Raw genomic sequence first — 14,044 nt, forward strand, 5'->3', positions numbered from 1 at the left:
AACAGAAAAGATGCAAAGAGCAGCATGTTTCATTACAGATTCATTTAGTAAGCGTGAGAGTATCACAGAGATGCTCAGCCAACTCCAGTGGCTGACGTCGCAAGAGAGGCATTGTGCATTGCAGTATGATCTATCAATAACGAGTTCAGAGAGTATATGTTCCTGGAAGAGTTATCCAATATACTGCTTCCACCTCCTATGTATAGCTTGCAAAAAGACCATGAAGATAAAATTAGGGAGATTTGTGTCCACACAGAGGCTTACCAGCAATCGTCCCTTCCGTGAACCATATGTGACTGGAAGAAGAAAAGGGAGAAGTGACACTGGTTCACAAAATATTCTCTGCAACAACCGTAATGGGGCTTGTGGAATATAGACATATATGTAGAATTATGGTAGGTACGTTCTAGCTCAAGAAGCTATTCATTCCAAAAGCTAGAAAGTTTTCTTTTGTTTCTCTGTCTGCACCCCTTGACGACTCACTACTTCTGCTTTTCAGGGAAAGGATGAGGATGTAGAACTACCAATATTTGTGTTACTTGTAAATATAACTGCATTTTTTAAACATTTTCATACTCTTGAGACACTTTTATCCTTTCAGAAAAAAGTCTGCTCACATTCTCCTACACACAAAGCAAGTTTTATACATAATTCACTATTATGAATTTCGATGTTTTATTGCCAAGAATTCAAAAGGTAACAGTAGATTTGAGAAAATTTTCTTCTTTCTGCTACTTTTATTCCCTATAGAGTACACAAAAATATGATAAAATCTGAATTTCTCATAAAAATAAGGTAGTAAGCTCTATCTGCCTATTTGAACTTACTGTGTTTCCTAATAACTGGAGGAAACTCTGCTGTCGCCAGCACTACTATATAATCAATATTACACTTTTACATGCATCAAATTACAGTGTCTCTCTTCAAAGTGACTCATTCCACATAATTTCAATGACAGTTCAAATGATCCAGGGAACAGGCAACTAATGAAGTCACTGTTCAAGCTTACAAGTAGTTAGTTCTGTGGGGTAAAAGAGGAAACGCACATCATGAATTTTCAGATGAACAAACGTAAGTAGAAATATATGTCCACAACTTCCGAGTTTGCCATGTGCCAACTTCATAGCACTCCATGCCACAGCTGATGAATGGATGAGACGGATACAGGGGTTGACTGACTGTCACATGGTCTTCAGGGCTTGACTGCAGGGTTTCCTTTTCCTGATTGTTTGACTACTGACAAACTTGTTTGTTCAAGTACTGACAAAATGTTTTCTTCTCAGAATAAAATCAATTTTAAAAATTCCAAACTGATATGGCACCTACATGCAGAATGTGGAAAAAGAAAGAAAGAAAAAAAAAAAGAAGACCAACATCACCATACACTGAAGCACCAAAGAAACTGGTATAGGCATGCTTCTACAAATACAGATGTACGTAAACAGGCAGAATACGGCATTGTGGTTGGCAACACCTACATAAGACAAAAAGGGACTGGCGCAGTTGTTACATCGGTTACTGCTGCTGCAAGTGGTAGATTATCAAGATTTAAGCAAGTTTGAACGTGATGTTACAGTTGGTGCACGACCGATGGGACACAGCATCTCAGAGGTAGCGATCAAGTGGGGATTTTCCTGTACGACCATTTCACGAGTGTACCATGAATATCAGGAATCTGGTAAAACATCAGATTTCCAACATCACTGCGGTCAGAAAAAGATAGTGCTAGAATGGAACCAACCTGACTCAAGAGAATTGTGACAGAAGTGCAACCCTTCCAAAAATTGTTGCAGGTTTCAATGCTGGGCCATCAACAAGTGTCAGCGTGTGAAACTTTCAGCAAGACATCATCAATACGGGTTTTCAGAGCCGAAGGCCCACTCGTGTACCCTTGATGACCACATGACACAAAGCTTTAAGTCTTGCCTGGGCCCGTCAACACTGACATTGGATTGTTGATGACTGGAAACATGTTGCCCAGGTGCACGAATCTTATTTCAAATTGTATCTGTAACGGTGTGGAACGTGTGAAGTTGGAGTGATATGGGACCCCTGATACATGTAGATACAACACTGACAGGCAACACGTACATAAGCATAATGTCTGATCACTTGCATCCATTCATGTCCATTGTACATTCTGACAGACTTGGGCAATTCCAGTAGGACAATGTGACACCCCACATATCCAGAATTGCTACAGAGTGGCTCCAGGAACACTCTTCTGAGTTTAAACACTTCTGCTACCCACTCCTCGGACATTAACATTATTGAGCTTGTCTGGGATGCCTTGCAACGTGCTGTTCAGAAGAGATCTCCACCCTCTTGCACTCTTACAGATTTATGGACAGCCCTGCAGGATTCATGGTGTCAATTCCCTCTAGCACTACTTCAGACATTAGTAGAGTCCATACCACGGTTGCGGCACTTCTGCATGCTCGTGTGGCCCTACAGGATATTAGGCACGTACATCACTTTCTTTGGCTCTTCAGTGTAAATCCAAATATTTCATGGCATGCCCAGATAACTTGCAGGTATGTTACAAAATGAAAAAAGGAATGTTAGGGTTGAAAATCCTTTGAACAGAAAGATCGTAGCAGCACACACATTCAATATGAAAAGGATACAGAAAGATATTGACCATATACTTTTCGAAAGAATTATATGTGGCTTCTCCTTTATTGATTTATGGGCCCACTGAAAACCTTAACAGATATTTACACTTTCCTGTTCCAAATGTATGTTCAGTGCCTTAACTACTGAGACACATCGCTAGATGTGCAACAAAAAAATTCCAAATCACAGTTACAGGTGACAAAAAAATTTGTTTCGTTTCAGAGTAGCAATGGCAGGAAAATTAGCAATTGATTCCATGATAGCACTGCAAGAACAGAGGCATTGCTCCACTGTTATTGTTCAAATTCATATACCCACACTACTGACATTACAAGATTAAATCATTCCCCCAACCGCTGTGAGATATGTTACATTACTATCATGTTCTGAAATGAAAATGATGTAAGATAGAGTTGACACATAACAAGTTAAGAGCGAGAGAGTCACTGAAGTTGAGAATTTTTTTCCCTTCCTCCTTGCATAAATGATAATTGTATGCCATGCCCTCTGCAAAAAAATATCCACAGAATACCACAATAATAAACATAAACGCCCAAATTAGTTTTTGACATGTTGAGGACTCTACCCAGAAATGGTGAATCACAGTAGATTATAGCAATATCATCCAATCTGAACATAAGCTTAGCAGTGAGTTGCATTGTGTTGCTCCTGCATGTTTTGTAGGGTGAAAGCTGTTAAAGTAACTGGTTATATCATGACTATTTACCTCGGGCGTAAAGTCGTGACTGCGTCTGTATGCTGATGCACCTCCGTAACCAGTTCGCCCGGCATAAAATGGTGAATTAATGACAGCCGATCTTGAAAGTGAGGTATCCGATTCCTTGAATGCAAGGGGAAATCATTACAGCATTGCTTATATAAACAACAAAAATTACAATGTTAAACTATACCAACCAAACTTGGAGACCCAAACGCTGATACATTAAATAAACTTCTCCTCCTGTTCAAAGGAGTGTTCATTCTTGGACTGCGTGTACGATTAAGTAACAGTAATCTCCTGCTGTTCGTGGGAGCTGCAAATAAAATGAATATCATGCCAATAACAAGCTAAACACTAAACACACACTTAAAACGCATCATAACATGAAACAAAATATAAGCTTACTCGTGTTGTCAAAGTTTCTTTTTGTATTTGATGCACTATTATTAACGGATGTCTGATGAGTCACACGGTGTGGGAGAGATGAGCATCCACTTGTCGATTCACTACTCTCCGACACATCATCTCCTACACAAAGGTAAGAAGTACATTACAGAAATGAAAAAAACCTGACAACATGAACACAGCTGAAATTACAGAAGCCTGCAGTCATACCATTTATTTTTCTGTCAACACTTCCTGAGCTGACAGTAGATTGGTTTAAATAAGTTGACAGAGATGGACGTGGCCTGATGTTTCGATGCTCTCTGACAGAACTAATTCCATCAGTTGTAAGGCCTGCTGATGCTACGGCATTTAATTTAATTTGCTGTTTGTTAAGGCCACTAGGGCCAGGTACTGGGTCATCAGTAATCCTTTGAGGAGAATATCTCGATTCAGTCTCTGGTCTTTCTGCCACCAATGCTGTAACAAAGGAGAACACGAAATAAAAGTAAGTTTCCTCAATATTACAACTAAAATAACAATAACATCATGCACACAAACAAAAACTCTCATTTTCAAATGCTGGATGGTATGGCTCAATGCAATTAATGTAGAGAACACGCGCGCGCACACACACACACACACACACACACACACACACACACACACACACACACACACACAGAGAGAGAGAGAGAGAGAGAGAGAGAGAGAGAGAGAGACTGAGTTTGTTGTACATTTTACATAGCAGCATTGCCTTGGACTCAAATCATTTATTTGCCGAATACTGCCATTATTATATGAAAACTAAATGTCAATAACAAGTCTTCATACATGCTCTGATACAACCCAAAAGAAGAGTCAGGAGGGAGGAGTATTTCTGGCACTTACTGCTTTAGCAGCTATTAGATTCGACTGCTGCACACTATGACCATGATCACTTTGACTAAATCCTGAGAAAATTTTATTAAAAATGAAAAAAAATATGGCTAGGAATTACCAATATTAAAGGAATCTTGATGATATAACAGCATTTCCAATAAAAGATTTATTCCTTCTTCAGGACTGGAACTGTGCAGGAGGAAGTAAGGTAGGGAGAGTCTTAGGGGCAACTGACACAGGGTGGTGCTCTTTGACATTTGGCACCTTCCCACACTTTTCATTCGATTTTGTGAACAACCAAAACATTTATTTGAAATCTGTAACTACACTGTTTTCTGCTTCACATTTTCCATTTATATTTTGCTACAACTCATTGGGATACAACTTTTATTTTTAAATTTTTATGTAATACTACTACATAGGTCATAGTCCACACTTACTTCTTTCGTATGTCTATGGTAAATCATCAATACTTTTATTCTCAAAATTTTTCTACAACAATTGCACTGACCACAAAATGCAGGTCACATTAATGGTCTAATTGTACCCCTTTTCTAAGCCACTCCAGTAGTTTTCCTTCACGCCTCTTCCTTCCCCTTCACCTCTTCTACCAGAAGAAGCGCCACTGGCTCTGAAAGCCTGCGTACCGTATTTACTCGAATCTAAGCCGCACTTTTTTTCCGGTTTTTGTAATCCAAAAAACCGCCTGCGGCTTAGAATCGAGTGAAAAGTAAGCGGAAGTTCTGAAAAATGTTGGTAGGTGCCGCCACAACTAACTTCTGTCGTCGAATATATGTAGCGCTTCGCAGGCACAAAGACAAATACTAGCACCAAAACCTCTGCGTCAGTAAAAAAAAGGTGGAAGACGAGCTTTTTTTTCTCCGCCCCGAGTTTCGACCACTGCATTTTCATACATTATCCAACGAAGTAAATACAAATTCCGTATTGTTCCTCTTCGAACGTAGCAGCATTTCAATGTACTACGAAAATCCGACTGGCAAGACTGTTTGGGATATTTGTCAATATGGCCAGCTCTGCTTTCTGAATTTTTTCCTAACTGTGAGAAGAAATGGTTGCTAATAGGAACTTTTATGAATTGTGAATCACATGCAGTATTCTCTTCACCATAAGAATAATACGAATATAAACATTTTGCCATGTATTCTTTCATGTTTGCTGCTATCTCATTTAAATCCTGTCCGCCTAATAAACTACGAAGCTAGAGTGAGACAACAGCAAACGCGGAAGAATATACAAACGGAAAAATTTTTCGCTAAATTCTCGTTCAGAACATCTTCTATCATACGCAGTCTATTATTTGGTTATTGTTGATCATTATCAAAGAAAGCAGCAGTGTAAGTAGCAACGAATAGCAGTCTCTTGCCATTGTTTCGCTAATGAGACGATTCCTCTGTTTTTTTTTTTTTTTTTTAATTGTAAGCGGCGGTAGCTTGCACAAAAGCAAGCCACGCTGCGAGCGGCGACAGGCCGTAAACCCTCATTTTCAGAATGCGACAAACAATGCATGACACAGTACAGTAATACATTTTCAGCTCTGAGTGACGGAAACACCTATAACAAAGAGAACTGCACTTGTCAGATTAAAGAAAAATAAGCAATCAATTCAAACCAGACGAAGCACGTGAAAAAGGAAGGGTACCCATATAAATACGGACTGAGCGCCTGACGCATAACAACGGCTACCTCGTAAAGCTTAACTGCTAAGCTTACGACTCCAACCAAACTACTACAGCTGTATCATCATTCATTTAACCTAAATTGTGTCTCATATTACAATGGACCAACTTTGTTTCGATTTGGAAGTGCGGCCTAAAACTTTTCTCTCCCCTTGAATTTCGAGTCTCAGATTTCAGGTGCGGCTTAGATTCGGGAAAATTTTTTTTCCTCGATTTCGAATCTCATTTTTCAGGTGCGGCTTAGATTCGAGTGCGGCTTAAATTCGAGTAAATATGGTAAGTTAAGCCTGTGTGTGTGTGTGTGTGTGTGTGTGTGTGTGTGTGTGTGTGTGTGCGCGCTCCCATTGCTGCCTGATGAGTAGCTCCTTTTTATCTATCCAATCATATTATATGCTACACATCAGTAGGTCATCATCACAGTTTAGATTTGATAATAAGATTCACTGGCCTTCCCAACCCGACCGTCATCGTCCGACATAACCTAGACCTCACGCTAAATCTAAAGTCCAAAAAATAATACAGACCAAAAAGAAATATTGTCAGCATTCTATTCTCACTCTATTTGACTACATATTATGTCATGCACCACATCATTGAGTTACAGGATGAAGCTGACATCCAGTACTGGTAGGTTCAGTTGACCTCATTGACATAACTGATAATGCCATTTCCTATTAAGAATAAAACTGAACTATGCTGGGTCCATGAACCATGGAACTTGCCATTGGTGGGGAGGCTTGAGTGCCTCAGCGATAAAGATAGCTGTACCGTAGGTGCAACCACAACGGAGGGCTATCTGTTGAGAGGCCAGATAAACGTGTGGTTCCTGAAGAGGGGCAGCAGCCTTTTCAGTAGTTGCAAGGGCAACTGTCTGGATGATTGACTGATCTGGCCTAGTAACACTAACCAAAACGGCCTTGCTGTGCTGGTACTGGGAACGGCTGAAAGCAAGGGGGAAACTACAGCCGTAATTTTTCCCTAGGGCATGCAGTTTTACTATATGGTTAAATGATGATGGCGTCCTCTTTGGTAAAATATTCCGAAGGTAAAATAGTCCCCCATTCGGATCTCCGGTTGGGGACTACTCAGGAGGACGTTGTTATCAGGAGAAAGAAAACTGTCATTCTACGGAACGGAGCGTGGAATGTCAGATCCCTTAATCGGGCAGGTAGGTTAGAAAATTTAAAAAGGGAAATGGATAGGTTAAAGTTACATATAGTGAGAATTAGTGAAGTTCGGTGGCAGGATGAACGAGACTTCTGGTCAGGAGAATACAGGGTCATAAACACAAAATCAAATAGGGGTAAAGCAGGAGTAGGTTTAATAATGAATAGGAAAATAGGAATGCTGGTAAACTAGTACAAACAGCATAGTGAACACATTATTGGGGCCAAATAGATACGAAGCCCACGCCTACCACAGTAGTACATGTTTATGTGCCAACTAGATTCGCAGATGATGAAGAGATTTATGAAATGTATGATGAAATAAAAGAAATTATTCAGACAGTGAAGGGAGACGAAAATTTAATAGTTGTGGGTGACTGGAACTTGATAGTAGGAAAAGGAAGAGAAGGAAATGTAGTAGGTGAATATGGAATGGGAGTAAGGAATGAAAGAGGAAGCCACCTGGTAGAATTTTGCGCAGAGCATAATTTAATCATAGCTAACACTTGGTTCAAGAATCATGAAAGAAGGCTGTATACATGGAAGAAGCCTGGAGATACTGGAAGGTCTCAGATATATTATATAATGGTAAGACAGAGATTCAGGAACCAGGTTTTAAATTGTAATACATTTCCAGGGGCAGATGTGGACTCTGACCACAATGTACTGGTTGTGAACTGTAGATCGAAGCTGAAGAAACTGCAAAAAGGTGGGAATTTGAGGAGATGGGACCTGGATAAAATGACTAAACCAGAGTTTGTGGAGAGCTTCAGGGACAGCATTAGGGAGCGACTGAAAAGAATGGGGGAAGAAATACACTAGAAGAAGAATGGGTAGCTTTGAGAGATGAAATAGTGAAGGTAGCAGAGGATCAAGTAGGTAAAAAGACGAGGGCTAATAGAAATCCTTGGGTAACAGAAGAGATACTGAATTTAATTGATGAAAGGAGAAAATACAAAAATGCTGTAAATGAAGCAGGCGAAAATGAATACAAACATCTCAAAAATGAGATCGACAGGAAGTACAAAATGGCTAAGCAGGGATGGCTAGAGGACAGATGTAAGGAATAGCTCAGCAGGGATGGCTAGAGGGCGAATGTAAGGATGTAGAGGCCCATATCACTAGGGGTAAGATAGATACTGCCTACAGGAAAATTAAAGAGACCTTTGGAGAAAAGAGAACTACTTCCATGAATATCTAAGAGCTCAGATGGAAACCTAGTTCTATGCAAAGAAGGGAAAGCAGAAAGGTGGAAGGAGTATATAGAGGGTCTATGCAAGGGCGTCGTTCTTGAGGACAATATTATTGAAATGGAAGAGAATGTAGGTGAGGATGAAATAGGAGATAAGATACTGCGTGTAGAGTTTGACAGAGCAGTGAAAGACGTAAGTCGAAACAAGGCACCAGGAATAGACAAAATTCCATTAGAACTACTGACAGCATTGGGAGAGCCAGTCCTGACAAAACTCTACCATCTGGTGAGCAAGATGTATGAGACAGGCAAAATACCCTCAGACTTCAAGAAGAATATAATAATTCCAATCCCAAAGAAAGTAGGTGTTGACAGATGTGAAAATTACTGAACTGTCAGTTTAATAAGCTACGGCTGCAAAATACTAACACGAATTCTTTAGAGACAAATGGAAAAACTGGTAGAAGCTGACCTCGGGGTACATCAGTTTGGATTTCGTTGAAATGTTAGAACAAGTGAGGCAATACTGACCCTACGACTTATCTTATAAAATAGATTAAGGGAAGGCAAACCTACGTTTCTAGCATTTCACAATGTTGATTGGAATACCCTCTTTGAAATTCTGAAGGTGGCAGGGGTAAAATACAGGGAGAGAAAGGCTATTTCCAATTTGTACAGAAACCACATGGCAGTTATAGGAGTCGAGGGGCATGAAAGGGAAGTAGTGGTTGGGAAGGGAGTGACACAGGGTTGTAGCCTATCCCTGATGTTATTCAATCTGTATATTGAGCAAGCAGTAAAGGAAACAAAAGAAAAATTCGGAGTAGGTATTAAAATCCATGGAGAAGAAATGAAAACTTTGAGGTTCGCCGATGACATTGTAATTCTGTCAGAGACAGCAAAGGACTTGTAAGAGCAGTTAAACGGAATGGATAGTGCCTTGAAAGGAGGGTACAAGATGAACATCAACAAAAGCTAAACGAGGATAATGGAATGTAGTCGAATTAAATCGGTTGCTGATGAGGGAATTAGATTAGGAAATGAGACACTTAAAGTAGTAAAGGAGTTTTGTTATTTGGGGAGCAAAATAACTAATGATGGTCGAAGTAGAGAGGATATAAAATGTAGACTGGCTACGGCAAGGAAAGCGTTTCTGAAGAAGAGAAATTTGTTAACATCGGGTATAGATTTTAATGTCAGGAAGTCATTTCTGAAAGTATTTGTATGGAGTGTAGCCATGTATGGAAGTGAAACATGGACGATAAATAGTTTGGGCAAGAAGAGTATAGAAGCTTTTGAAATGTGGTGCTACAGAAGAATGCTGAAGATTAGATGGGTAGATCACATAACTAATGAGGTGGTACTGAATAGAATTGTGGAGAAGAAAAATTTGTGGTACAATGTGACTAAAAGAAGAGGTTGGTTGGTAGGACACAGTCTGAGGCATCAATGGATCACCAATTTAGTATTGGAGGGCAGCGTGGAGGGTAAAAATCATAGAGGGAGACCAAGAGATGAATACACTAAGCAGATTCTGAAGGACGTAGGTTGCAGTAGGTACTGTGAGATGATGAAGCTTGCACAGGATAGAGTAGCATGGAGAGCTGCATCAAACCAGTCTCTGGACTGAAGATCACAACAACAACAACAACAACAACAACATGCTGGGTCCAAGGGGTACGAAAGGTTTTGCAGAACTTGAAATTACAACAAAACCTTCAAATATAAAATTTGAGTGGCGCAGGTCTTCAGGACAAATTTAAGATCCAGGATGAAAATATTATGGGCTGATGAATGCAGAAGGTTAAAAATTGTGACAATGAAATACAGTCAGAACAAAATCATATTCATGCTACAAAATACTATGTCGATAAAGGAGATGCCAGACTGAGATTCATTGGAGGAATCCTAAGGAAACGCAGTCCGAAAACAAAGGAAGTAGGTTACAGTACACTTGTTCGCCCACTGCTTGAATACTGCTCACCGGTGTGGGATGCGTAGCGCGTTTCGTTACAGGATCATTTAGTTATTGCGAAAGCGTTACAGAGATGATAGATAAACTCCAGTGGAAGACTCTGCGACAGAGACACTCAGTAGCTCAGTACGGGCTTTTGTTGAGGTTTCAAGAACATACCTTCACCGAGGAGTCAAGCAGTATATGGCTCCCTCCTACGTATATCTCGCAAAGAGACCATGAGGATAAAATCAGAGAGATTAGAGCCCACACAGAGGCATACTGACACACTTTATTTCCACAAACAATACGAGACTGGAATAGAAGGTAGAACCGATAGAGGTACTTAAGGTACCCTCCGCCACACACAGTTAGGTGGCTTGCGGAGTATGGATGTAGATCATCATACATTTGTCAAGTATAAAATCTGACAGTTCCTTCATATTCTCTAATACTGTTCACAGTGAAGAGGGCACCCGCGTTAGCACAGATGTCAGACAGATACGGAATCAACAACTACGTAGATGAAGTTGGCCAACTTTTTTCTCCATAAATAAACAACACAATTTAGATTTTCAGTGCAACAGTTATTTTTTTACCTATTTTAAGGTCACTGAAATACATCACCACCACACAGGACCACAAATTCAATTCTACTCCTCATGAATTCTTGAAAGAAGCTTATTCAACCATTTATGGATAAAAATAGGATTATTTAAAGTTATGCTAGGAGCAATACATCTTTCACAGCTCTTCTCCATAGTGTTTGGATATATATTTTGCAATGAAATTTATGAGGGCATGCCTTACTATATTCTTTATATGCTGAAATTCATTATGCTGGCTGGTAATATCTTTATGCAACATCAATTCCTCCTTGACAGATTAATTCCAAAGAAACAAGCTTTGCTGTGACTAAATTATATTAACACTTGAGGTTTAACACATCTGTCCTTAAAGAAGATGAAAGAAGAATGTGACATTTAATGAATATTTTTATTAGTGAAGTTAAGTTTCGGATAAAATACTGTCAGATAAACAGTATATTATTATTGCAGGCAATGCAAGCTACATCACAATAGGAAAGCATAGCCCCCACAAATACACATATGATAACAGACACAGAGATGTTCAATTTGCACTAGCACATAATACGGCTGAAGGTAGCACTATGTTCCCACACAAAAGGATCTATGAAGCAAATGACGTAGCCCTAATCAGCATATCTTCAACCGAAATGATCAATAATTATTGACGGCAGGCATTTCTCAAACTTACTAGATGTACATACCTACAGAGGAATAATGAGGATTCAGACCACCCTTATGTAATTACTAAACTACATGCTCAAATATCTAATGCAAGAAAAGTGAAAGGAACACCTCGAAGAAAATATATGCTGTCAAAGCTAAAAAATAAAGAGATTGTTAAGACATACTCTATGAGAACGTTACTGAAAATCTTGCACTAAACGCTTCTAGTGTAAGTGATACTCTGAATCAGAAATGAAGTGCTTGCAGGGACACGGTCATTAAGGCAGCAGAAGTAGTGCTAGGGAAAGAAGGAAAACAACCACAGAATTCCTGATTTGATGAGAGAAGAGAATAAGTTATGAGAAAAAACCTGGCTTATAGGAAAACGCTTGAGAAATCTTATACACATTTAGCGTCAAGAAATTATCAAAAGGAAAGAAGAGAATGAACTGCATCGGAAGAAGAAAAGGGAATGGGAAAGAAAGCTGACTGAAGAATTGGAGTTAACTGGAAAACAAATGATGTCATAAAATCCTATCAGAAAACTGATAGAAAGAACAACATTTAAGCTGCATATTAATACATGTAAAAGTAAAAATGGGGATTTACTAACTGACAACCAAGAGAAACTGTAACGTTGGGTAGAGTATTTTAGTGAATGGTTGGATGCTCTAGAGCCCTCTATTGAAGAAATCCTAATACACTTCGAAGAAGTTGATGATGCCGTAGTCCCCACCCCTCAAGAAGTAGACAAAGCAAATGCCTGACTGAAGAACAACAAAGCACCAGGGACTGACAACATCGGCAGCTATTCAAAGCCAGGAGTTGAGTTTAAATTGCAGGGTATTCAAAATTTTGTGTCTCATCTCGGAAAAGAAAGAGTTGCCAGAAGAATGGAATATAGGGATAGCGTGTTTGATACACACAAGAAAGGAGATATATTTACATGTGGTGACAACAGAGGCATATCACTCCTAAATATTACATGTATTGTCAAATATCTTGTGTAGCAGACTCCCGCCCATAGAGAAAAACATCAATGGAAGTTATCGATGTGCTCAGAGCAGGAAAGTCAACTGTGAACCAGATATTTACTTTCCGGAGGGGGGGGGGGGGGGGGGGGGGGGGGAACAAAGAATTTAATGTTGGTGTGCACCATCTTTTCATTGATTTCAAATCTGAGTATGAAACAATAAATCACGCTAAACTTTATGAGGCAATGCGGGAACTTCGGGTGCCTGGGAAGTTGATGCGTTTGATAGAGGCTACCCTAAGGCACCCCCAGTGTACTGTGTGAGCGCAGTCTACGCTATCACCCCAATTTTCCATACGAAATGGGCTAAGACAAGGGGATGGGCTTTCTTGCCTACTCTGGCACTCAAAAAAAGTGGCACGTGAATCAAGTATCCAGACAAGAGGTACTACCTACTATAAGTCTGTACAACTGCTGGGACATGCAGGTGATTTGGACCTAATGAGCAGAATGTTTAGATATCTACAAAATGCATTCTCAGCTCTAAAACTGAATGCACGGAAGATGGGCTTGAAAATTAGTGAAGGAAAGACCAAGTACATGTATAATGGTACAAACCAACCCTTACAGCCCACATTAACCTATAAAATTACTGTTGAACGAGTGGAATGTTTCACTTATCTGGGCGCAAAGATAGGAGCCAAGTGGCAGCACTTGGACCGAAATTACAGCCCACAAAAATGGTTCTAATCAATGTTATTTTGGAATACTACAACATTTAAAATCCAAGCTTCTACACGAGAGACTAAGTGCCGACTATAAAATGCAGATAGGCCCAGAACTTACATATGGCTCAGAAACATGGACAATTACAAAGCAGAGTGAAAGCAGATTGAGATCAGACAAAAGAAGTATACTGACAAGAGTCTGTGTGCGCAAATGGGAGTTGGAGTAGGTGAAGGAATGACGAGCTTTACGAGTGCTATAAGGACGATGATGTGGTCCAGTTCATTAAGTTGCGTTGATTGAGATGAGAATGTAATACAACTCTGAGACAGATCATGTAACGAAAGCCTGCTGCAGTGAACCTAGAGGAAGAAGCACAAGAGGATGACTGAAGTTGAGAGGAAGTGACGAGGTTGGAGAAGACACCGCCCGAGTCGGTTGCCAGAACTGGAGGCCTGCAGTAAAGTCCAGGGGGAAATG

The 14,044-nt window shown here is 39.9% G+C and overlaps 1 protein-coding gene across 1 annotated transcript in view; it reads right to left on the minus strand.

Moving 5' to 3' along the window:
• Window positions 1–14,044, minus strand: part of LOC126253495 (nuclear pore complex protein Nup153) — a 129,281-nt gene that overhangs the window by 99,736 nt on the left and 15,501 nt on the right. The window contains exons 3-6 of the mRNA XM_049954877.1: window positions 3,953–4,201; window positions 3,743–3,865; window positions 3,532–3,650; window positions 3,344–3,457 (exon numbers count right to left, since the gene is read on the minus strand). Of these exons, the coding sequence (XP_049810834.1) occupies window positions 3,344–3,457; window positions 3,532–3,650; window positions 3,743–3,865; window positions 3,953–4,201 (605 nt within the window). The remainder of the gene's footprint in view (window positions 1–3,343; window positions 3,458–3,531; window positions 3,651–3,742; window positions 3,866–3,952; window positions 4,202–14,044) is intronic.

Source organism: Schistocerca nitens, chromosome 1 (assembly GCF_023898315.1).
Source record: "Schistocerca nitens isolate TAMUIC-IGC-003100 chromosome 1, iqSchNite1.1, whole genome shotgun sequence".
Classification (NCBI taxonomy): Eukaryota; Metazoa; Arthropoda; class Insecta; order Orthoptera; family Acrididae; genus Schistocerca; species Schistocerca nitens.